General features: G+C 39.0%; 1 protein-coding gene across 1 annotated transcript in view; it reads left to right on the top strand.

Moving 5' to 3' along the window:
- The window catches only part of LOC134601623 (dynein axonemal heavy chain 3-like), an 875,684-nt gene that overhangs the window by 767,839 nt on the left and 80,274 nt on the right, over positions 1 to 27,571 (top strand). The window contains exons 64-66 of the mRNA XM_063446141.1: positions 3,691 to 3,883; positions 5,168 to 5,346; positions 8,964 to 9,222. Of these exons, the coding sequence (XP_063302211.1) occupies positions 3,691 to 3,883; positions 5,168 to 5,346; positions 8,964 to 9,222 (631 nt within the window). The remainder of the gene's footprint in view (positions 1 to 3,690; positions 3,884 to 5,167; positions 5,347 to 8,963; positions 9,223 to 27,571) is intronic.

Below are 27,571 nucleotides of genomic sequence, written 5' to 3'. Positions count from 1 at the left end.
AGTGGTCCTTATCCCCCTCCCTCCCATAGTGGTCCTTATCCCCCCCTCCCTCCCTCCCATAGTGGTCCTTATCCCCCCCTCCCTCCCATAGTGTTCCTTATCCCCCCCTCCCTCCCATAGTGTTCCTTTTCTCCCCCCCTCCCTCCCATAGTGTTCCTTTTCTCCCCCCCTCCCTCCCATAGTGGTCCTTATCCCACCCCCCTCCCTCCGATAGTGGTCCTTATCCCCCCCTCCCTTCCATAGTGGTCCTTATCCCCCCCCTCCCTCCCATAGTGGTCCTTATCCCCCCCTCCCTCCCATAGTGGTCCTTATCCCCCCCCTCCCATAGCGGTCCTTATCCCCCCTTCCCTCCCATAGTGGTCCTTATCCCCCCCTTCCTCCCATAGTGGTCCTTATCCCCCCCTCCCTCCCATAGCGGTCCTTATACCCCCCCTCCCTCCCATAGTGTTCCTTATACCCCCCCCCCCTCCCACAGTGGTCCTTATACCCCCTTTTTTTATTATTATTTTTTTTATTATTATTATTTTTTATTATTATTTCTTATTTTATTTTTATTTTCGTCCCCCCTCCCTGCTTGATACATGGCAGGGAGGGGGGCTCTCCTTCCCTGGTGGTCCAGTGGCAGTTCAGTGGGGGGGAGAGGGGGACTGGCAGAGCTGTAACTTACCTGTTCTGCAGCTCCTGTCAGCTCTCTCCTCCTCTGCGCCGTCCGTGCAGCTCCTTCTATCAGCTCACACTGTAAGTCTCTCGCGAGATTTACACTGGGAGCTGACCGAGGTGCTGAACGGACGGCGCGGAGGAGGAGAGAGCTGACAGGAGCTGCAGAACAGGTAAGTTACAGCTCTGCCAGCCCCCCTCTCCCCCAGTCTGTATTATGGCAATGCAAATTGCCATAATACAGACCTTGACTCGAGTATAAGCCGAGTTGGGGTTTTTCAGCCCAAAAAATGGGCTGAAAAACTCGGCTTATACTCGAGTATATACGGTAAGTAGAAAAAAAAATATTCTCTTGCCACATAATCTGGTATAGTCTGAAAGAGTGAGCATCGTTGCTATCAAATATGAACCATGAATAAATTAAAAGCAGATAGCACTAAACACTCCCTGAAGCACACTTTCATTCAGGATTGGCATATAAAAATAAACATTACTTGTGAATTTAGAAAACACACATATGCACTAAAAGGGAGGCTCAGAAACCAAAACACAGCACAAGAGAATACTGAGAACAGACAGCCATCTCAATTAGCTTGTCCTTCAGTGGATCCCTGATCAGCTCTCAAGCTAGTTTTAGCTCAACGTATGCCATTACAGAGAGAACCTGAACTATTTGCATATCATACTATTCCAACCCTAAAGGGCAGTTCAGATCTGAATTGTTGGAAAGCTTCCTCAGCACAAGAAACACAGCATCTACCAATTTTGGTCTTGGTCATCAGTGAGGGCCTTCTGGTACCCCTTGAGACATAGTAGGCAAGGGAAATGTTAATAAAAATAGCAGGTGTGCAGTGATAGAAAAAGGAAAGAAAATCTCTCTCCCCTCCCCCAGTTCCTTTGAGTGTCTCTCCCTCCCAGCCTCCCTGTGCATCTCTCCCCCAACCCCTTTGTGTGTCTCATTTTTCCCCTTCTCCAGACCCTCTGTGTGTATTTTTCTCCCCACAGCCCATTTTCTGTGTCTACATAGTGTGACTGGCAGGAGGGAAAGCAATGTGCTGTGCACTCTCCTCCTGCCCGTCAGCGGAATCTTGTGCCCGCCGACTGACCTGTGCCACCTACAAAGTAAATGTAGTGAAAGCAAAAAGATCTGGCACATTAATGAACTCCAAAAATAGCAATTTTATTAGGAACCCACCAGTTTTGTTTTTTGAAATTGTGAGTGCCGGCTTGTTTTTGCTTCCACTACATCTGTTTTGGGAGTGCCGCCCACGGATTCTTTAAGAGCACTGCGATTGTAACCTCCTTGCCCATTTGGTGAGTGCTATTTCTATTTCTCTGCATTTTATACATTGCCAGTCAAACATTATACCATTACATATATTTAAAAACACAATTCATAGTTGAAGAACTTTACCGTCATTATTTTCTTTAATGAATGATTGCCTATACATATAAAATGAGGCTAGTTGGCCACTCGACACTGTACTGAAATAAACTGAAAGAGCCAAACAAGACAATTCACTGTTGTGGATTAATTCCATTTATTTATTTTTTGTCATCTGTTTAGCAAGCAGATATACTAATTAATTCACTGTTTGGCAGCATTTTCTACAATAAACATGTCAAAGGCTATTTCCCATCAGTTTTCCTAGCAACGACTGGATAATAGGGAATGTTTGTTAATAAAGAAAAAAAAAACATACTATCAAACACTCATTACCTGCACAGAATACATATAATTTATCTGTAAGCTATTTTTTGTTCAAAATATAAAAGTGACTGAAGAAATAAACTATATTTTAATAATATACTTTAAAAAAAAAGTACAATTCAAATTCAGAACTCTTTTGATTTAAGCTCTAGTCGTCAAGAAATACCCTATATTGAGTGACCTCTTCCCCTCTTAAACAAATGTCACCACAGTCCGCCTTCTCTGACTAGAATTATTAGCAAAGGTTGTAGCTTCTGCCATGAAGTGATTGGTGAGTAATGTTATTTGTGTTTTTAAGTCCTTTTTGGGATTGAAAAGCATTGTTTAGGGCTTATTTGTATGCCATTACTGTCGGTACTCTATCTTAGGAATTACAAAGACAGAATAATAAAGGTTGGGATTCATCTGTGGATGGAAACCTAGGTGTTGTCAATGTATAATATTGTGAGATCAAGTCATTCAGCCTATGCAAATGACTCTCTGAAGTTCTAGAAATTATGGGTGCAGTTATCCGCCTGTCCACATCATGTTTTTACCATCTACATGGAGCACTAAGAGAAAATGCAACCATTTTGGTATCTTCCTATCCCCCTTTTTCTTTACTGTGTGCTTGCTTAGTAAGTAAATAATAATTTAGAAGTATGGATTAACAACAGAGCAATATGTTTGGTAATCCTGAAAAAACAGAGGGATAGTTATTTTTTTTCTTTTCACAAATAATATATGACAAACTGAAATCTACTCTCTCATGCACAGACCTCTGCTACTAAACTACATTGTCCAACATTGTCCATTGAGACCCCTCTGACAAGTTTGCAGGCGGCCCATGCATTCTGTGCTATACAGCTGACCAACCTTCCTGTGATCTCCATAGTATTCACATATTATGTCATTGTATTGCAAGGTTCGGCCCTCCTCAGCTGTTCAGGTGATTTTTGATTGAATAAAAAGAAAAGGGAATACATCAGATTCCACTACGGCACTAAAGTCATTGAAGTGATATAATTTATTGTGTCTTATATGGAGGTTTAGGATAGAATATGTTGTTCCTTGCCCAACAGTGATAAAATGTAGGTGAATAATTCATGGAAGTAAAACTTGGATTAATTCCTCTTCGAGCCTATTATAAAGAAATTTACTTGAGGCGAGATTTGTAGGCCTCTGTGGTGGATTTTGACAAGCCTAGAAATCTATGACAATTAAATTACTCTGGTAGCCTACTTGAGGGTAATGTGATATATTATGAAATATAGGAAAAGGTCCAATCCTCTATACACATCGTTCTTAATATAAATTTTTTTTTTAAATGCTTCTTATAACAGGAAACAGTTGAAAGAAATAGAAGATCAGATCTTGGAAGTATTATCTTTGTCACAAGGAAACATCCTGGAGGACGAGAGAGCTATTGACATTCTATCCTCCAGCAAGACGTTATCCCAGGAGATCCTTGAGAAGCAAGAAATTACAACGAAGACAGAAAGGCAAATTGATGAAACCAGAGATGGCTACAGACCTGTAAGTAGTATTTCCCACTATTACACATACAGTTAACAAATACTATTACACATACAGTTAACAAGTACTCCAAAAGTTTCATTTTTTTTTTTTTCGTCTAATAAAAGGAGAATATGATTTTTTGTAAGACCGTCCAGGTAAAGCCTAATAAATGGTTTATAAAACCAAGCAGCAAAAAGTTCCATAAAAATAGAAATAAATTTGCATTACATGTAAGAACTTTATTATTTCAGTTTAAGGAGATTTTGTAGCCTTCTAACCTTTTTAGCTTTCATATAGCCCATTGGGGGTTTTATGAAGTATGTTATGTGGGGCATCTGCAGTAATAATTAGACTTGTGCATTCAGTGAATTTGGAACGATCAGCTGTTTAGCTAAAGCCTGTTTCTCTGAAGCACCATGCAGACATAAAACCAAGTAAACAGCTAGTGCGATGGTCGAACATGTTCAGATGCTTTTTTTTTTTTTTTTCTGGCATCAGAAAAAAAGAGGATGGAATGGAGAGGGTTCTGATTGTTTTGGTTTTTTTTAAAGGATGGCACATAACCAGCTTAGTTTGTCAAGAAGGACAAGAGGTCTGTCTACTGATGTGGTATCTCCTGACCAATCAACAGATGAAAGAAAATGTTGATTGATGATTAGAGGACAGCCACTAAATGTTTATTTTATTCACAGATCAATTAAAACGTGGTTAAAGAAGGAGTTTAATAAGTCTTTTTATATCAGGGAATAAAAAAAAAAGACATGGGTGGGTATACAATGCAAGGGAGAAGAGTAAAAACGTTTTTACTTTCCCTCTAAGGATTTTATATGTGATATTATTCTTTCACTATTCACATGTTGCAGTTGTAGCTGTGAGGTTTGTTCATGTTTTAACACATTATTGATGAACTCTTTTAGTGTTTTATTAAACAAAATATGTAACATTATTTAAGTGGCCAGTGATAACATTATTACTTAGGTCATCTGTCTTTAAGTTTAGCAAAACTTTTTTTTTTCCAGGCATGAATATTTTTTATTATCTCTTATACCAAAGTTGCTGTATAGCTGTTTTTCTTTTGTCTCTGAAAATGTATTTTGGTTCCTTTATTCTACTATTTTGTCAGTCACTGTCACTGTTTTGCCAATTATTTCTCAACTTAGAATTTGCTGTTTAGTGAACAAACCCCATAGATAAAGACGATATGCAGACTATGGATGGATAGACGGAGAGATAAACGGATGTCATAAACTATGTTGTTTCAAGACAAATTGTAACAAAAATATTGTTTTGTGCTCTGTTTAGGTTGCAAACCATTCCAGTGTCATATTTTTTGTTATTTCCGATCTGGCTTATTTGGACTCAATGTACCAGTATTCCTTGGCTTGGTTTATTAATCTATATATTAAGGCCATCAATAAAAGCGACCCATCGCAAAATCTGCAAGAAAGGATAACGAATCTCAATGACTATTTCACAAACAGGTACGTCTCACTCGCAACTACATTAAGGCCTGGACAAACTAAAATGAAAACACTGAAACATTCATAGACTTGTTACCTATGGATCGTGTTTCTGAAATTCTTTTCCTCTGTCTGTCAGTTAACAAGATTGCATTCACAAGGATGAGACAGGCAGTGTTTGTAAGTTCTTTCTGCTTTACGTACCAATAGTTACTGGAAATGCTGAACAAATTTTCCCTGTGTTTCCAGGCGTAAAAATGTCTAATGAGAGAAGCTGTTCCCATGGACACCGTCTTCTCTCTGTCAGTCTTCCTTATATCTGAAGGGGAATATCTTCGTGGATATTGATTGTAGTCATTTTCTTGCTATTTTTGTTCCCTGGAAAATATCACTAGCCTTTAGTACATATCACAACATGATTTTGTAGCACTGATAAGCAATAAGTAATTTTAAAAATAGGTGGAAAATATAATTTGATGTTCATGCCATGTCACACAGAGTAAATACAATAAAGTGTTACGACTAAAAACAGGTCTAAAGTATACTATGTGCTCACCTAGGAACTGTTTAGTTTCCTTTCCCAAGCATGTCTTACGTTACCCCCATTGGGTGCGAGAATGGGTCAGAGATGGTTTGTCTTCCCATAAAATGTTTTGGGGCCACAAAAGGATGTTATATCGCTAAAATATTCATGGTTCCTGTTATGAGGGTAAGCTGGACATGGAGAGCAACATCATCCTTGCATCTTCAGAAGTGGTGTTTCTCCTCGATTTCTTTTATCAATTCCAGTGTCTGTTTTAAGTCTGTAATATATAAAGGTATTATCTCTTATTAAACTTCTTCAAAGATTTGTTGTTGTAACCATCATATGTGTCTAATGTAGCTCATGTTGTTAAAGAAATACTTGATTTCAGAATACATATGATCCAAAAAAAAATATAAAAAGGCAACGAAAAGAATAATTAAAAAGAGGGATAAACAAAAATGTTATCACACTCTGAAATTGCATTAATAAATTAAATGGGCTGGATGTGGTTTGTCCTAACTGGAAGGAAAAATACACAAGTCAAAAGATATTTCTCAAAATGAACACTATATATCAGTGATGATACAAAACACCCCAGGGATTTTGAACAGGTGTGAGAGATATCACATAGGAAATGTGGCATGTTGGCATGCTTAAAATATGTATCTTGTTTATATATCTCAAATGGATTGCGCATTTCATAAATAATGCAATCGTTCAAATAACCAAATGTGTATTATAATTATATTATATCGTAATTTCTCCCAAAATAAACTAGAGCAGGACACCTGCTTGTGCATGTTGACTTTGTGATAATGTAAGTCACCATATAAATTGCCTCTGTAATAATGTTGATATACATGCATATTAAAGGAGCACTATAGTGCCAGCAAAACAAACCCGTTTTTCTGGCACTATAGGGTTATTAGGTCCCCCCTCCCTCGTGGCCCCCTTCCCGCTGGGCTGAAGGGGTTAAAATCCCTTACCTTAATCCACTTAAGCCACTTACCTTAATCCAACGCCAGGCTCCCTCGGTGCTGGTGATCTCTCCTTCCCCTGCCAACGTCAGCTCCCAATGCGAATGCGCAAGCCAGATCCGCACGTGCATTCAAACCTCCCATAGGAAAGCATTACTCAATGCTTTCTTATGGACGTCCAGCGTGTCCTGAATACGATTATAGCATTGAGAATTGTCAGGGAGACAGTCACTAGAGGCTGGATTAATCCTCAGTGTAAACATGTTTACAGCTGCATGGTTAAAACTAGGGGGACCTGGCACCCAGACCACTTCATTGAGCTGAAGTGGTCGGTGTGCCTATAGTGGTCCTTTAACAGCTACCACACCACAATTGTGATATTTTTATTGAGTTATTGAGAACCATTTTTTTTTCAATTTTTGTTTGGATGAAACTGGGAATCTCAAACCCTTCCTCAGTGATGAGTATTAAAATGGCAGTTAAGGTATAAAAGTTACAAAAAAAACATTTGATCATGCAATTTATCATACAATCATCGTTATCCACTAAAGTATGCTTTGTTGGAATTTTAAGTGAATACAAAGTGGATTTCAAACGGACAATGTAGGCTAACTGGAACCAATTCTGACTTACGTAGATCATTTTTCCAGTTGACTGTTTCGGACTTAAATGTAAAATTCATTACGAGTTGACTCTGATTCCCAACAGTCTATGATTCTTGCACAATTCAAGCTTATAACTTTTGAAAAATAAAATAGAACAACAAAGTTCCGTCAGGCATACAGTATGCTCACTCTCTTTGAATTTCAATTCTTAAAGTAATTGTTCAAACAGCTATTTAAAAGAATAAAAAAAAAATTGATTTATTTTTTTTAAACATGCACAGCACTCTCACATTCAGCAAACAGCTTTCTCACTAGTTTGTGGCTTTAATTATGACACTGAATAGATGATGGTCAACAGTAGACTTGTAAATTCTGTTTAAAATGAGTTGGGATTTGTCTAAATTTTGGGAAAGAGGCAATTCATCCAAAATCCAAAACTCTATATCAATGAATAATTACGCAAATAAATGCACCAATCAGTGCACTACAAAATATATACATAATATTTATACTATATATTTTTTGCCTTCTTTTGCGCAATCGTTTTTCCTGCATCACTTGCTTGGAAGAAATGTTTACAAACCAAAACCCCACACAGTGGCGGAACTACTGCCAGTGCAGCCCACGCGCTGGGGGCCCATTAGGTAGACATGTGTCCAGGTGTGTTTGTGTCATGGTGTGTTTATGTGTCCAGATGTGTATGTTTGTTTCAATGTGTGTATTTGTCAGTGTGTTTATATGTGTGTGTTGGTGTGTTAATGTGTATGGATATCTGTGTACGTATGTATGTGCATAGATCCCAGCAATCAAACACCAACACAACATGCATACACACCCTTGCAAACACAAACATTACAGACAAACACACCCTGAATTTAAACACCAAAATTATATACAAACACGCTCCTTCTCTTAAACACCAATACTACACACAATGTACATCCACATTTAAAATAAACCCTGCATCCAAACACATCCTACCATGCAAATGCAATAATTACATACAAACACACCGCCTGTATTAAAATGCTAAAATTATATACAAATACCTACCCTAGACACAAACACTGCTCACAAATACAACCCTGCAAGGATGGGCAAATAGTAGATCCCTAGCTGGCATAGCAATATGGGAGTTGTACAACAGATGGGGATCTATCTTTTCACCATTCTTGCACTAGAGAGGGGCCCCGAAAATGTTGTTGGCCAACGGCCCTCTCTACATTAATTCCACCACTGACCCCACATAAATTATTTTCATATGAATCGAATGAGATGAATCACATTTTTTGTGGTGCTCACATCTAGTCAACAGTTGTCATAAATAAAAACATTTTTGCTACTGACCTTAAGATATACTTTGTATGTAAAACAGTAAAAAAATAGTCCAAAGGCAAAACAATAGGTTTAACATGTGGCACTTGGAAACTTACACATAAATTATGAAAATATTAAAGTTTAAATATATTCAAATGATAAATGTCCTTTAAAGTATTCTGTACTGACTGTGCTATTTTTCTGTCTTTGCAGTATTTTTGAGCACGTCTGTCGATCTCTCTTTGAAAAGCACAAATTACTCTTTTCATTCTTACTATGTGTGGGCTTTCAAAAGAACAAAGGACTGGTAAACAATGACGAGTGGTACTTCCTTCTTACCGGTGGTGTGGCACTTGGTATTCCGCGACCCAACCCTGATTCCACATGGCTTAAAGAAAAATCTTGGGGTGAAATCTTACGCCTTTCTACCTTACCATCATTCACTGGATTTGATGATCACTTCTGCTCAAATGTATGTAAATAGTTTTTTTACCATTTTAAATTTCTTTTGTAAAAACATAATTTTTAAATTTCCCTCAATATTTGTTTTTGTCTTCTGCCCATTGGAGTGGTCTGGGTGCCAACTCCCACTACCCTTAACCCTGCAACTGTAAATATTGCAGTTTTCATGAACTCCTCCTCTAGTGGCTGTCTACTAGAATGTGAGGACCTCCAGTGTCGCTAAAATCCCCATAGGGAAGCATTGAAAGCATTTTTCAATGCTTTCCTATGGGGAGCTCTAATTGCCGCGCGTGCGCATTAGATCTCACCCTGCCGGCGGCCGCGCATGTGCAATCGGTCTCCCCCATCGGATGACGTTGGCGGGGGAGGAGCGTGGGCGGACCCTGGACCAGCGCCGAGGGACATCGGCGCTGGACTCCGTTAAGTCACTGAAGGGGTTTAAACCCCTTCAGCAATCTGGGATGGGGGGTGGGAGGGAGAGGGGACCTGCAGTGCCAGGAAAACAGATTGTTTTCTTGGCACTAGAGTGTCCCTTTAATGATGTCTGAATTTTAGATATGTATATATTGTGATAAGGCCATTGTGATCAGGAATCTACTGAGAGGTTCTGATCAGGCTAAATACGGCTGGGCAGTGTTAATAACAAGCAGGGGAAATGGTTGAACTGAAAAATCTAAATAGTACTTGCACTCACTCACACATAAGGTACAGATATCTGGGTCACCTCTAAAGACCCAAAATCATGTAATACAAAAATACCAAAGGATACCGCACTCAAATTGGTAGAAAGGATAATTAAATAAAAATGTATTAACACAGCTTAATAAAAAAAAGTAGAGTCTTAGTGTATCCCATACAATGTTAGATATACTTTGCAATGCAATGATTTCCCCAACATACAAGTAGTGCGAAAGAAAACTAAAGTGCTAAGTGCCTAATCATCATAAATACAATCCATTATTACAAAAGTCTAAAGTATATAATATACAACACACTGCCTTCAGGGCCATTTGAAGAGAAGTTAGTTCCCGAGCGAGCAGCCCAGGATCTGCCTGTCTCCATCCTGCTATGATTATGATGCTTTTTTTTTTTCATTTTCTTTTTTCTCCTCCTTTGATAAACATAACACTACTATATAAAAGAAAGATTCTTATTATAAATAGATTTTTATTAAGCAATTCAAATCAAAAATGCAAACGGAAGAGATCTCTTTATAATGTGCTAGTAAATGAGTATGAGGATTTTTTGTTTGTTTGTTTATCTTTTTTTTTTTAGTTATAGAAATAATGAGACCTTCTTTATTAAAAGACACATTTTTCACAAAATAATCTTAAAAAAGGAGGTTTGTTTCTTTTTGTGTGTGTGTGTTGTTCTCTTGACCCTCAATCCCAAACTGATCTACTGCCTTGGCCCTCGATCATTTTTTTTCTCTTTTGATGTTCCATGGGAATTGGCACATTGGCCTATATAGGGTATTTTTGGCTGGATTGATACTTTTTAGGTATCTAGAGCTAGAGTTTTTCTCTAGAATAGGCTGTCTTGCTTATGTATGTATACATTCTTTATTTTTTATTTTTTTGTTGTTCTTTATTCGTTTATGATTATTTAAACTATTTAATTGAAGATGCTATAGAGGTTGCAATCTCTGGAGAAGACACCAGTTTTTTGACAATGGTTAAGTTTGATACAATAAACGTGCAGGGACTTAATTCCCCATTAAGATTACCCTACTGTAATGCATGCCTCAATGGAAGAAAAAAGAGGGGTTGCTTTTCATTTTTCTAAAACCTTAGATCTAGAAATCAAACATACTAATTGTGATTCTGAAGGCAGATTTTGAATAATTGTATGTACAATAAATCAAATAGCATATCCACTTGCTAATATTCATGCACCTAACTGTTCAGCAATGAACTTCATATCTAAATTTTTGGGGGAAATGATATAAAGTAAAACAAGGTGCAATCATTTGGATGTGGTATTTTAATTGTTTTATGAATGTAACGATGGATAGACAGACCTTCAGAGAAAAAGTAGCTGATAGAAACTCTATGAACCAAGCCTCGAGATTCCATTCCTTAATCCATAGTAACACTCTGTTAGACATTTGGTGAGTCTTACACCCCACAGAAAGGGACTTTATGTGTTTTTCTAAGACTCACTTGTCTTATTCGAGAATTGACTATATTATAACTTACTTCACTAGCGAACAAAGAGTTAAAAAAGCTAAAATTTCTTGGTCAGACCATAATACATGGATATAAAAGATCAATTTAAGCAGAATAGACCAGAATGGAAATTAAAGGAATACCTATTACAATCCACCAACCCAAAATAAAGAACAGATAAACAGGGCCGGTGCAAGGATTTCTAGGCAAAGAATCATTTTGCCGCCCTCTCATGAAAGCAAATAGAATCTCACAGAGGTTTATTCACTAAACTCTGAATTGCAGTGAGATGTAAACCAAATGGCAAAGTTTAAGCAAAAACCGCTGAACTGTGACTGTAGCTGAATTGGAGAATTCTAGATGAGCTATTTTGGCCTAAATTTTGACATATGGTTTTCATTAAGGTCTGCTTAATACACACATACTGCTTAATGCGTACATCCATACACACACATACTGCCTAATACATGCATCCATACACACATACTGCCTAATACATGCATCCATACACACATACTGCTTAATGCGTATATCCATACACACATACTGATTAATACCTACATCCATGCACACATACTGCCTAATACATGCATCCATATACACACACTGCCTAATACCTACATCCATACACACATACTGCCTTATACATGCATCCATACACACATACAGCTTAATGCGTATATCCATACACACATACTGCTTAATGCGCACATCCATACACACATACTGCCTAATACATGCATCCATACACACATACAGCTTAATGCGTATATCCATACACACATACTGCTTAATGCGTACATCTATACACATATACTGCCTAATACATGCATCCATATACACACACTGCTTAATGCTTACATCCATACACACATACTGCTTAATACCTACATCTTACACACATACTGCCTTATTCATGCATCTATACACACATACTGCTTAATGCGTACATCCATACACACGTACTGCTTAATACTTACATCCATGCACACATACTACCTAATACATACATTGTACATTAAATACATAATTTATCACTGTGGTAAATTTTTGTATTCAATGAATTTAATTTATAAGACTAGCACAGACGAGCACACACACTGACAGACAAGCACACACACTGACAGACGAGCACACACTGACAAACAGAGAGACACACACACTGTCAGACACATACTCAGTCACTGACAGATACAAACACTTACTGACAGACACACAGACACACACTCACTGACAAACATACAATCACTCACTGACACACACACAGACATACACTCACTCACCGACAGACACACATACACAGACATACACTCACTGACACACATACTCACTCACAGACAGACAGACATACACACAGACAGATACACTCACTGACAGTCAAATGCACACTCAATGACACACAGACTTGCACAATTGTATTTTTGAGGCAAATTCTGCCTCCCTACCTACCTGGGGTCCAGTGTAGGGCAGCTTCTCACTCCTCCAGCGTGCTGATTAGTATGCCAGGGCCAGAATTACGTCATATTCCGTCTCCCAGCATTACAGAGGGCGTGTGAGGGAGGGAGGAGTGAGAATCTGGAAGAACAGCCTCCCTTGCCGCCCACAACACAGCCACCTGCCTCCTGTTCCCCTCTCCTCCGGCATTTCTCGGCAGAGCAGGTACCTGCCATCAATGTAAGCAGATGCCTGCTGTGCCATACTGAAGAAGGACAGCTTCAGGGGCGTCCTGAGGTGGCCAGATGGCCACCTCCTGGGCCCCCTGTGACAGGGTTTTTTTGGGCACCCCCACTTTCGGAGGATCAGCCCAAGACAGGGGCAGCCCACCAGGAAATATCCCAGTGGGCGCCGCCAGCAGGCCAGCACCCTCGGCGAATGCCTAGTTCACCTAACGGTGGCGTCGGCCCTGCAGATAATACAATGGATACAACAATATTTTAAAGAAAATACTACCTCTGAATCATCTCCAGCAGTTCTTTGGGCGGCCTTTAAGTGTATCATAAGAGGATATTTTATTAAAATGGCATCACAAGATAAAACATGCAAGGAAATAAAAAACGTCAGATTTATATATTGAAGAAAAACTTTTAAGAACTAATTAAAACAAACCCTCAATTAATATTTCTAAACAGATTGAGGAAATAAAAGGTTTAATAAAAGAGCAGTTAATAAAAAACACTAATAGAATATTAGAGAAAATGAAAATTAACTGGTACTATAAAGGTAATAGGGCAGACAGTCTTTTAACATCAATATTAAGAAATATATATAAATCTAAAAAAAAATCTAAAATTGTTTATGAAGGTAATACTTGTTTATAGCCAGAAAAGATAGCTAAGGCTTTTGAAAATTATTACTGAGAACTATATAATTCAATAAAACAAGCACATAAAGTTAATATGGAACTCTATTTTCTACATAGAATTACAAAAAAATTGACCAGACTTCAACTGGAGAAATTGAATATGCCTTTTATAAATAGGTTAATCTCTAAAATAATTGAAAATGTACAGTTTAAAAAAACTCCAGGTCCAGACGGCCTTCTAGGTTTATTTTATAAAATCATTAATGATGATTACTCCACACTTGATTGCTGCCTTTAACGATTTCGCAAAAGTTGGATCAATTCTTAAAGACCTTTTGAGAGGAAATATAATCACTATATTAAAACCAGATAAAAATCCAGAGGATGTAAGGAGCTACAGACCTATTTCACTTCTTAATGAGGATATTAAACTGCTGTAAATACTCGAGTATAAGTCGAGTTTTTCAGCACATTTTTTGTGCTGAAAAACCCCAACTCGACTTATACTCGAGTCAATGTCTGTATTATGGCAATTTACATTGCCATAATACAGACTGGGGGCTGGCAGACAGCGTTTACTTACCTCTCCTGCAGCTCCTGTCAGCTCCCTTCTCCTCCGCGCCGGTCCGGTCAGCTCCCTCTGAAAGTCACAGTGTAAGTCTCGCGAGAGCCACGGGGTCATAGTGCGGCCACGAGACTTACACTGGGACTTGCAGAGGAGCTGACCGGACCGGCGCGGAGGAGAAGGGAGCTGACAGGAGCTGCAGGAGAGGTAAGTGCTTCCTGCCAGCCCCGCTCAACTGAACTGCCAATGCCACTGGACCACCAGGGAGTGAGAGCCCCCCTCCCTGCCATGTATCAAGCAGGGAGGGGGGACAAAAAAAAATATATATAAATAATAAAATAAAATAAAAAAAATTATTAAAATAATTAGAAAAATATAATAAAAAAATGCCCACCCCCCACCAAGGCTCTGCAACACACACACACACACACACACACACTGCACTCATACACACACACTGCACTCATACACACACTGCACTCATACACACACTGCACTCATACAGACACTGCACTCATACACACACTGCATTCATACACACACTGCACTCATACACACACTGCACTCATATACACACACTGCACTCATATACACACACTGCACTCATACACACACTGCATTCATACACACTGCATTCATACACACACACTGCATTCATACACACACACACTGCATTCATACACACACTGCACTCATACACACACACTGCATTCATACACACACACTGCATTCATACACACACTGCACTCATACACACACACTGCACTCATACACACACACTGCATTCATACACACACATTGCATTCATTATATACACACACTGTAAATAAATATTCAATTAATATAATAGGACCAACATATCCAAAATCACCCAGATCAGTTCAGGGGTTCAGGAATTTCCTGGAAGTCATAATTTTACCTACCGTCCGCATGGTCCCATGCCAAAAACAGTTCCAGAGAATCAGGGCTTGTGGTCGGTCTAGTTCAGTAGTTTAAAAACTAACAAACTACCAAATAGAGCCAATAGTCTTGCCCTGGAGCTTGACCCCCCTTGTTGGTGGGAACGTTTCCACCGAACAGCGCCTTTCTAAGTGTTGTAGAAACGAACGGAGGCGATGCTGGAAGTCCAGCGGTGTTCGGGAGTTTCTGTGTACGTTTTCAGTTCCATGAGATTCATGCCCAAACACAGCTGCCTGCTTTCATGCGAACAAGATGGCCGCCACCTCATGGTCGTCCATAGGAATTGCGGGCACCCAGAAGAACACTGAGGTGGAAATTGCTACAAAGTAGCAATTAGGCTAAACAAGTTCCAGGGTTGTCTCCGGTTCGTGCAGCTGTTCGGTTCCCCAACCAAATATAAAATCCATAAACCAAGTCTGTTCACATGTTTTAAAAGGGCCCATAGTCTTTTGGTTAGAGGCTGGCCAGCAGGCCCCTCCAAGCACCCGTGATCAGGTTCAGTTCGTCACAATCTCAGTTAGTGAAATTAGTGAAATCTTGGTTAGTTATGCTATGTGGCATGTGGCTTGTTGTCACATGCTTTCAAACTATTAATGTCACATTTGTTTTACTGATTATTTGTTTGTTCATCATTACGTAATGCACAAGAGTTGAGTTATGTGCCCATACAAAAATCGGACAGAGAACTAACTTAACTTGTAATTATTGACTTATAGATATCATTAACTGGGGGAATTTACCTCTTGTTGCTTTCTTCTTGCCAACTTGAATTTGCTATTACCTTAAATCAAACATACCAACCAAGTGTTTATTTTTCAGATTGTATTGTTGATGATATTTCAACAGATTTAATTTTCAAGTGTAGCATAACTTACCGTTTTAAACTGCCTCTGGGAGATCTTAAAGGGAAAACCCTTTCCCATAACGTCTTCTGGTCACTGACATTTTTATAGGAGAAAGAGTGTCTTGGGTGCCATCTTGCCTTCGGGGGTTAAACCATACTATTTCTCTCATTGGAGGGCCATGATAGGCTGAGAGAATAATCTAATGTTCTCAGCCTATTACTAGTATTTGGCAAAACCATCATGCTTCGGAAGCAGAGAGGATAACCTCTGCACGATGGGTGATAACTTTTTAATCCACATTTTAGATTCCTGAAATCTCTTGTTGAACTCAAACCCGCGCATTCTGCCATTTGTGAGTGATGGTCAATCTAGATCACTTTCAGCAATATTTCTGATTGACGGTATTTTAACTGCTTTACAAACTTATAATCAAGGTTTTATTTTCTATTTTATTAACTATTCAGTTAACAGTAATAAATCTTTGAAAATAGAACATACAATTTATTTTTATTCTTCTCTATATAATTTCAAATTGTGTATAGCCTTTACACCCTACCATTTCTTTAAACACAGACACATTTGGTTCTATTTTGTGTGTTTCTGTAAGCAGTCAAATAAAATCACCTTTCATGCAGAGACACTGATAACAAAAGCCGGCTAGCATACAAATGCTCTGCTGGATTCACAGTTGGTCTTGTAGAATTGAATAGTTTGGAAATAAATGGAAATTACTTAATGTTTCACTGAATTATAGATTTTAGGTGACTGTTTAATAGGGGTGGAAACACTTAACACAGCTTCTATTGAATTTTTAAATCAAAAAGCAAAAATTCAAAGTTGGTTAATCCGTAGCATTAAAGTGTTTCTTCTTGTTTATACACACTTTTTAATGTATGTCTAGACTATAATTTCTCTAAGAGGTCCTGTAGTTATGGTATAATATAAAGTGAAATTAATATGATTTTCTACATAAAAAAATGTTTTTGTTTCAGTATGGTTTCATTGACAATGGCCATTTCTGTAACTATAAGTTTTGTTTTTTTAAACTGTTAAGTATAAAATTCTTTAATTCTAAGCTTCCGTGTTGTGTATTCCAGAAAATCCTTAAATAAAGGGTTTTGGTTTGTTGTTGAAATAATGAACGAGTCATGTTATTGCATTGCATTCAGTTATAAAAATGCCACTTGTACTATATAATGCATTTACACAGTATGTTGTAAAAGTAATTTCAATTGTAGTAAATATAAATTAGAGTATTTTTTATGTGAATATCTCTTTCATTTACTTAGTTGTAGTGAATTGAAAGCTGATTGACAGCCAGCAGGGGGTAACAAAAGACTTTTCTAAAAGCGCCTTTTTCTTTTGAATTTGTCAATCTTCTAAAATCAGAGAGAAGGGATCTTTAGTTAACCTCAAAAGTAGGTCAGCAAGTTGAAGTGCTTAAGGAGACTAGAACGTCCCTCTAAATTTAGAAAATTTAGTTTTATTTATTCAGTGTTTATTTCCTTGACCTGAAGACCCAATAGTTCAGAAAATATTTCTAATGCTGAGACAATTATTATCATTTTTTACAAACATATAGAAATTGTGCATTTGGTTTCAAAGAAATTGCAGTTAATCATTATTTTGGCTGATTGTCGGGTTGTCTGAATTCTGTTACTCCGAAGTGCCACATTAATGTATCACAAAGTAAACGACTTGCACAACGGACGAGCAGTGTTGTTTATTTTATGATTCGTAGCTATACTCATGACTCCAAAAACACAAAATGACTGAGATTAGGGGAGGAAGAGAGAGAAAGGGAAAAAATTGAAGAAAATAGGGAATGAAAGAACAAAGGTATGAAAAAAATAATAAATAAATATATTAAGGATCAGCCAGACCGATAACTTAAAATACACAACCGAATGCTCAGAAGTAAACAAACTCTCATAATCTGAATATTGGCCAAATGTGAATGGTAAAATACCATTAAATTCTGGAATAAGTAAAAGGCCACATAAATAAGGCTATCACTGTCACTGCAAAATGCATAGATATAAATAGTATGTATATATTTTGCAGTACACTGATATGACTCATTTTTGCACCCCATTCATTCTTCTAAGTCATTTTCCTAATTAATTTGCGTGGCCAAACCTAGATAGTGAAAAAATACATAAGTCTATAAACAAAATAAGCAAGTGATGGTAGTAATGATGTCACAGGGAATTCTGGCCTTGCTGTTAATTACTAATGTAATACCAATTTCCAATGGAATGTGCTGTTCAATATGTTGTAGCTAAATAAATAATAATACAATTAATAATAAAAAAGATTGCAAGGCTTAGTTGGTACTCTTAAAAGGACATCAAAGTCAAGTAGACACCTTCATCTCATTTAAAAAAAAAAAAAAAAAACGGCAATGTTTACATTGCAGGGTTAAATTCATGCCTAGTAGCTGTCTTCCTGACAGCTACTAGAGGTACTTCCGCTACAGTAAATGCGTAAAACATGCTCATGTGATGCATAAGCCCATAGGAAAGCTTGGGTGCATGTGCCAAACATTCCGCACATTTAAATAGGGTCCACAATGCTCCTCATGAGCTGGTGAAGGCCATGCCTCCTTAATGATGTTGAAAGAGGTGGAGAGGTGAGCAATGCCGGGGGAGCTTTGGCACTTAAATAGGTAAGTAAAATCTTGATTATCTTAGGTATTATCTGTATACCTAGAGACAGGGGCACAAAAGCATTAGGAATACATTTTTTTTTTGCTTTCACCTTTGTGCTGATGCTATGTTATTATCAAAATATATTTTGAGTGGACTATGAACCCTTGTGGTCATTTTTTATTTTTTATTTTTTGCTTGGTTTTTGCTTTGCCTACATTTGTCCGTTGTTGACTATCCATCTGCTTGGTTATTAGGTACACATTTATCAGCCAATATTCATTCTATATTCTATATCAGTATTTTTTTCTTTCTTTTGCTCCTTATAATATGATTGTATGGTATGTACAATGCCTGTTTTGTTTATTTTACTTGTGACTTTGTTATTATGTTTTTGTCCGTTCATTAATAAAACATATTTAAAATAAATATAGGCTTTAAGAAAATGGGGTTCTCTGTGACTTCTATCATGCCTTTTCCATGCAGTGAATCTAAGTTGGCCATGTTTTTTTCACATGTATTTTTCATGTGTTCTGAAATGGTAATTGACATGAGAAAGCTTTAAATTCATGGGCACTGTTGTATTAAACAGATACTATGTTTGTATTGAAATTTAGTGCTTTTATGAGCTTCAAAGTCTCCTTCAGTTTTATATATTGATGGTGAAAAGCATATATTTCTTTTTCATTTTTTTTTTAATCATGGTATATTTGAAGAAGTCTGAAATACAATAATGAATGAAACATCAGAAGGATTTCAACAGATCAAGGCTTACATTTTATTAGTCCATATTAAAAGTGATGTTTAGGGCCTTTAATTGTATATTGTAAAAAAAATACTTATAAAAAGAAATTAAACATATAGAGGTTTATCAAACACTTGTGCAGCATATTTCATTAAAGTAACACTATAGTTTTTGGGAATACAAAACTGTTTTCCTAACACTGTAGTGTCCAACTGCCTCTGCCTCCATGTTTTTGCCCCCTGCCCCCACACACACTTGTCAGGAAAGGGTTAAAATTCCTTTCATTCACTTACCTACTTCCTGCTCTGAGGTCCCTCGGAGCTGGACGGTATCCCCCTCCCATAATGTCAGAGATGTGGAGGGCCTAATGCCCATGAGCGGCGAGCATTGCATGTGTATTAAGGCTCCCTAGAGGAAAGAATTGCATAATGGTTTCCTATGGGATTTTTCAAGACACTGGCTGTCTTCATGCAAAGAATGGGTAAAACTCTGTGAAACACCATGGAGCACATCTAGTGGCTGACTTCAAGACAGCCACTAGAGGAGGAGTTAATCCTGCAATATAACTATTGTAGTTTCTCAGAAACTGCAATAACTAACATTACAGGATTAAGGGGACATTACAGGATTAAGGGGACTGCACCCAGACCACTTCAATGAGATGAAATGGTCTGGGTGTTTATAGTGTCCCTTTAAGGCATGCGCCCAGGCATATTTCCCTTCTACAAGGCAAATATTTATTGAATACTTAATTATAAAGGGCATTTATTTTAATTCACCACTGAAGTGAATATAAAACATATTTGTTTTTTAAATATTAGTATTAAAAAGTAAGACACAAATTACAACTTTTTTTTTCATTAGTCTTAACCAGGCATAAACAGAACCAGACATTTTTCAAGATTCATAATGTTTATTTTTAACTTTATTGCAACCCATGCGCTGCTCTCCATTCTGCATAACTTTAATCCCCATTGTCCATGTAGGCACTTTCAGTCCTGAAAACACTAAACTTTACATTCTTCTTTATCAGGCATGCTTAGTTACAGTCAGGTCCATCAATATTGGGACATCGACACAATTCTAATCTTTTTGGCTATTTCAGCTTAAATGTATGGGTATTTACATCCAAATCAGGTGAACGGTGTAGGAATTGCAACAGTTTGTATATGTACTTTAATCACACGCAGGATGTTCCTGCAGGATCTAGCAAGCTATTAACAGAGCGGGAGATAAGAAACTCTGAATTAAACAGAACTTGCAATAAAGGAAGTGTAAAAATTAGATGACTCTTTACAGGAAGTTTTAGGAAGGCTGTGTAAGTCACATGCAGGGAGGTGTGACTAGGGTGCATAAATAAAGTAAATTAACTCCTTAATGGCAGAGAATTGAGCAGTGAGACTGTGAAGGCATGACTAATACACCAATACTATTTCATTAAGCTTAAGTTGCTTTGGTGACTTTAGTGTCCCTTTAAGACAAACTAATACGATTAGAACTGAAAAATAGCTAGCAGATCATAATGTCTGCTTCCTTTTGTCTAAATTTGGTTCAGTACATGATTCTCCAATGTTAATTTACTGCATTGTACTCTAGGTTATTTTATCTTTTTCATTGATTGATGTATTTTATAAATTTATGTTGCACACTTTTTCCCCTCAATTCAGAGTCTAATAGTTATTTTTGCATGCTAAGTGACTGTGATAATGCAACAGCTTTCCTCCCTCTCAGACATTGAACTGCAGGCCAAAAAAACATCTTTAATTACATATCTGCGTGTGGAGCATATTTGCTTGCCCTCCTTACTCTGCAGTTAATGATCACAATGTGAAGTGGAAAGTTCCTGAATTTGTTGTCCTCCAAAGCTTGATAATGTTATTCGTTAACCTGTTTTAACCCCTTAAGGACCAAACTTCTGGAATAAAAGGGAATCATGACGTGTCAGACATGTCATGTGTCCTTAAGGGGTTAATGATTGTCAGACTGTGAAACTCATTTTATTTCTGTTCCTCTGTTTTGTAATGTGTGTGCTTACTTCTCAATACAGTGATTCTACTATAAATGTCTAATGTGCAAAACAAATAAATAAATAATGAGTGTAAGAGACATAAAGGAAGAGTAGGAGATCTCATTTAACTAAGCTTCCTTTTGGTTGAATTCCATTAGCAAGGTGTGAGTGAGGTTCCTCGTTGAGCAATCTGAGGTCCAGAAAACACGGAGTCATCGTTTAGTGCTATCAAAATCATTTAGCCATCACAAACAAATAGGACTATTCACTAAATTGAAGCTGTGCAGAAACTATTTCTTTTTATATTGCAAAAATAGTCATTATGGAAAAATTGCTCAGCAAATTCAGAAATTCTGGCTTAAATAGATTTTCTTTCAAATGTCGAAAATTTTAATATTTGTGAAAATACAAAAGACACAGAAAGTAGGTGTCTGAAATTGGGAGGCAATGGAAGAAGGAGAAGATATCATTCACAAAAGGCTCCTTGGTAGTCCCGATAGTTCTACTTGCACATAAATTCATAAGGTAATCTGTTTACTTAAAACCAGAAACAGAGGGCCACACATTCATATAACCGGAATATTTCCTAAATAGTCTGAAGATGTGGGCTGTCTTCCATGTGGCCTCAAAAGCCTAGGGAGCAGAAGGATTATAGCAAACGTCACAGACAGGAGTATCCACAGTTAGGGCAGGCTATATCAATTTGTAGTGAGAAGAATCGCTAAAATATGTGAACCAGAGATTAATAGAAGGGAAGAGGAACACATGTTTCTTATTGATTATGGACTATTGGACTTATTGATTAAGTCTATAACTCTATAGTAACTGACCACAATAACCCTGAGGTCTGGAAGTGGACAATAAAGCTAGTACTGTGGTCTTTTATGGGAAGAGATGCTGTATTGACACGTTGATAACAAAATGTATTTGGAGCTGATGTTTTATCACTCAAATACTGTATATGACTGATATGTCAGGAGAACCCACACACACCTGGAATGGTCTCCATGCCTAATGAACTTTATGAATACACCCGAATGACACCATACAGTATGCTCTGTGATCTGCATACAGTAGATGCTGCTACATGCAATTATCTGAATTACAATTCTGCAGTTCAAAAACATCAAAACATCTATTTGTTAAAGAACAAACAGATTAACCATGTAGACAGAGTAATCCCGAGTGGTCCTTATTAAGAATAAGCATATGATGGGAAGAGTGAAGAAAGCAATCATTATGGAATAATGTCCAATTTGTCAATAGGGATTAACTCTGAAAATGACAGCAACTGTGCAATGTCAATTATGTCTAAAAAGCTCAGAAGAAAAAGTTGTGTATCCATGCTGACTACAACAGCGAAAAAATTGTGTAACGCTTCAGTTGAGCTGTACACTGCATATTGTCTGTACAGCAAGAGCTTTCAACATATCAATCAAACTACTAAACCTGCTCTTCCCTAACTTTTAATGAATGTAAAAGCTTGTTACAAAATGTCTTACTGCTCTCAGATTGGTGTTATATATCATTTCCTGATAATAGTAGCAAGTGATAGTGGCTATAATTCAGATAATGATTAAAAGGTGGGAACTAAGACAATGTGAGTTATTATGGGGATAATGGTAGCTTAAAAGTATAAGAATTTTTCCTACCAGGCGGTTGAGGAACACACTAGTTAAAAACCTTTCTGTCAATATATCTGTCATATATACTAAGACAAGGAGGCTATAATACGTCCTTCATCTAGGCAACATAATTAACTCAACATTGCTATACATATTTTTTGTTCTTTGAATCCTTTAAAGAGTTTAATTAAAATCCTTGTTGGGGTATTCACTTAACAGTGAGTTGTGGTCACTAGTCACTTGACAAATAAGTAGCCAAATTTACACTAAATATTTAAACTTTTCCAGTGTGATCATTTTTTTTTACTTTGTGGGCAACTCATCCCAATTCACCGGTTTTAACACAATCTCTGATACATTTTTTATTTTATTGTAGTCCAAAGACTGCACTTTGAGCTAAATATTAATTTATGCAGTAAATGTGTGTTAATGATGACTGTATTTATTTGTTCAAATACTTGTAAGTATTAGATTACACTATTCTAGCTATTGATTTATTTTACATAATTTACATAATTTAGCAGTACACTCATTGGAAAATTTTTGCAATCTTTTGGTTTGTCTGATATGTTTTCCCAAATATTTTTATTAATTAACTTTGGCTTAGCTGAACAACCAAAATGCATCCATCCTGAATTTTTTTATTTTATTTTTAGGCAGAGGTGGTTTGGCCAGGCACACGTGTAATCTGCGCCCTCATTTTATTCCTACTTCATATTATCAAAAACACATTCAATCATAATCCCCTACTCTTACTTTTCGGTCCTCTTCTCTCCCCATTTACTCAATTTCTCCGTTTCATTCAATATTCCTCTAGCCCCTCACTCAATTTTATAATCCCCCTTCCCTTATACCACACATCATTAATTTATAGCATTTAAAAGCATTTTGTGTGTGCATGTTTAGTCGTTCAGTCGTGTCCGACTCTCCGTGACCATATGGACCATAGCACGCCGGGTACATCTGTCAGTCACTGCCCCTCTGCGCTCCAACAACTTCATGTTCGTGGCTTCAGTGACCTCATCTATCCATCTCCGTCTCTGTCGTCAACTTCTTCGTGTGCCTTCAATCTTTCCCAGCATCAAATGCATTTTAGCTCTCCCTTATTATTCAGTGTCTCTCCTTTCATTTTTCTACTTTCTACTCACTACTTTCTCATTTTATCTCACTAATTTCCACCATTTTGGGCCCTAACAGCTTGAAAAAGCAAAGGGGAATAGCTGTGTCTGGTACACAGGAAAACTGAACAGGACAATTTGAAGTAAGAGATGTAGCTGGGTCTGGTACACATGAACAACAAGACTTATCGAGAATAGTGATGTACCGAACTGTTCGCTGGCGAATAGTTCCTGGCGAACATAGCATGTTCGCGTTCGCCACGACGGGCGAACACATGCGCGGTTCGATCTGCCCCCTATTCGTCATCATTGAGTAAACTTTGACCCTGTGCCTCACGGTCAGCAGACACGTTCCAGCAAATTAGCAGCAGACCCTCCCTTCCAGACCCTCCCACCTCCTGTACAGCATCCATTTTAGATTCATTCTGAAGCTGCATTCTTAGATAGAGGAGGGAAAGTGTAGCTGCTGCTCATTTGATAGGGAAATTGATAGCTAGGCTAGGGTATTCAGTGTCCACTACAGTCCTGAAGGACTCATCTGATCTCTGCTTTAAGGACAGCACCCCAAAAAGCCCTTTTTAGGGCTAGAACATCAGTCTGCTTTTTTTCTGTGTAATGTAATTGCAGTTGTCTGCCTGCCAGCTTCTGTGTCAGGCTCACAGTGGATACTGTGCCCACTTGCCCAGTGCCACCACTCACATCTGGTTTCACAATAGCTTAAGCTTGCATTTAAAAACAAAAAAATGTTTTCACTGTAAGCTAATAGCAGTTAGTTGTCTGCAAGCGTCTGGGTGTCAGGCCTTCAGCGTGTACTCTGCCAACCTCTGCAAGTGCACTTTGCCACTCATATCTGGTGTCACAATAGCGTGCCTTTAAAAAGAAAAAAGTTTTTCACTGTAAGCTAATAGCAGTCAGTGTCCTTCAAGCGGGTGTGTCAGGCCTTCAGCATGTACTCTGCCAACCTCTGCCAGTGTACTTTGCCACTCATATCTGGTGTCACAATAGCGTGCCTTTAAAAAGAAAAAAAGTTTTTCACTGTAAGCTAATAGCAGTCAGTGTCCTTCAAGCGGGTGTCAGGCCTACAGCGTGTACTCTGCCAACCTCTGCCAGTGCACATTGCCACTCATATCTGGTCTCACAGTAGCTTGCACGCATAGTACCACTAATCCCCCAAAAAATGACAGGCAGAGGCAGGCCACCCCGCAGGGGCCATCGTGGTCGTGGTGCTGTGATTCCCTTTTGCCCTAGAATGCCCAGTTTTCAGAGGCCACGTACCCTGAACTTGAAAAGTTCTGAGGACATAGTTGACTGGCTAACACAGGACACCCAATCTTCTACAGCTTCCGCTCGGAACCTTGACGCACCATCCTCCTCCAGCTTAGCTTCGGGCACCTCTCAATATACCACTCACCCGCCTGCCGCCACCACCAACACTAGCACCACAGCCGTTTTACTTGGTATGTCAGAGGAGTTATTTACACATCCGTTTGAAGAAATGAGTGATGCGCAACCATTATTGCCAGAGGATGTAGATAACAGGGATATGTCTCAGGCAGGCAGCATTACACACATGGACGTACGGTGTGATGATGATGATGTTGTACCCGCTGCTGCTTCCTTTGCTGAGTTGTCAGATACAAGTGAAGCGGTTGATGATGACGATGCGTCCATGGATGTCACGTGGGTGCCCGCTCGGCAAGAAGAACAGGGCGAAAGTTCAGATGGGGAGACAGAGAGGAGGAGGAGACGAGTTGGAAGCAGGGGGAGGTCGTCGCAAGGAGCTAGTGGCACAGTCAGACAGCATGCATCGGCACCCGGGGTCAGACAGACAGCACGCCAATCAACGCATGCTGTGTCCAGCACCAGAATGCCGTCATTGCAGAGCTCAGCAGTGTGGCATTTTTTTGTGTGTCTACCTCTGACAACAGCGAGGCCATTTGCAACCTGTGCCAAAAGAAACTGAGTCGTGGGAAGTCCAACACCCACCTAGGTACAACTGCTTTGCGTAGGCACATGATCGCACATCACAAACGCCTATGGGATCAACACATGAGTACAAGCAGCACACAAACTCAAAGCCGCCATCCTCCTCCTGGTCCAGCATCTTCAGCCACGTCAACCACTGCTGTCCTCCTTGCCCCCTCTCAACCATCCGCCACTCCGTCTCTCACCTTGAGCAGTTCCCGCTCATCTGCCCACAGTCAGGTGTCTGTCAAGGACATGTTTGAGCGTAAGAAGCCAATGTCAGAAAGTCACCCCCTTGCCCAGTGTCTGACAGCTGGCTTGTCTGAACTATTAGCCCGCCAGCTTTTACCATACAAGCTGGTGGAGTCTGAGGCGTTCAAAAAATTTGTGGCTATTGGGATACCGCAGTGGAAGGTACCCGGTACTCGATTGTGCAAAAGGAAGTAATGGCATGTCTGGCACACAGTGTTGGGGCAAGGGTCCATCTGACCACTGATACCTGGTCTGCAAAGCATGGTCAGGGCAGGTATATCACCTACACTGCGCATTGGGTAAACCTGCTGACGGCTGCCAAGCATGGAATGCGTGGCTCTGCAGAGGAGTTGGTGACACCGCCACGACTTGCAGGCAGGCCTGCTGCCACCTCCTCTACTCCTCCTACTCCATCCTCTTCCATAACCTCCTCAGCTGAGTCCTCTTCTGCTGCTGCGTCTTGCTCCACATCAACGGCACCCCCCCAGCTCCCCAGGTACTATTCCACATCCCGGATACGGCAGTGTCACGCCGTCTTGGGTTTGACTTGCTTGAAAGCAGAGAGTCACACCGGACAAGCACTCCTGTCCGCCCTGAACGCACAGGTGGAAAAGTGGCTGACTCCGCAGCAACTGGATATCGGCAAAGTAGTTTGTGACAATGGAACAAATTTGTTGGCGGCATTGAAGTTGGGCAAGTTGACACATATGCAGTGCATGGCACATGTGTGTAATCTAATCGTACAACGCTTTGTGCATAAGTACACAGGCTTACAGGACATCCTGAAGCAGGCCAGGAAGGTGTGTGGCCATTTCAGGCGTTCCTACACAGCCATGGCGCACTTTGCAGATATCCAGCGGCGAAAAAACATGCCAGTGAGGCGCTTGATTTGCGACAGCCTGACACGTTGGAATTCAACACTCCTAATGTTCGACCGCCTGCTCCAACAAGAAAAATCTGTTAATGAATATTTGTATGACCGGGGTGCTAGGACAGCCTCTGGGGAGCTGGGAATTTTTTTGCCACGTTACTGGAGGCTCATGCGTCCTTTTGAGGAGGTGACAAACCTAGTCAGTTGCACCGAAGGCACCATCAGCGACATCATACCATTTGTTTTCTTCCTGGAGCGTGCCCTGCGAAAAGTGCTGGATCAGGCCG

The sequence above is a fragment of the Pelobates fuscus genome, chromosome 3 (assembly GCF_036172605.1).
Source record: "Pelobates fuscus isolate aPelFus1 chromosome 3, aPelFus1.pri, whole genome shotgun sequence".
Lineage (NCBI taxonomy): Eukaryota > Metazoa > Chordata > Amphibia > Anura > Pelobatidae > Pelobates > Pelobates fuscus.
The sequence above is the reverse complement of the archived record's forward strand: the minus strand, read 5'-3'. Positions and strand labels throughout refer to the sequence as shown.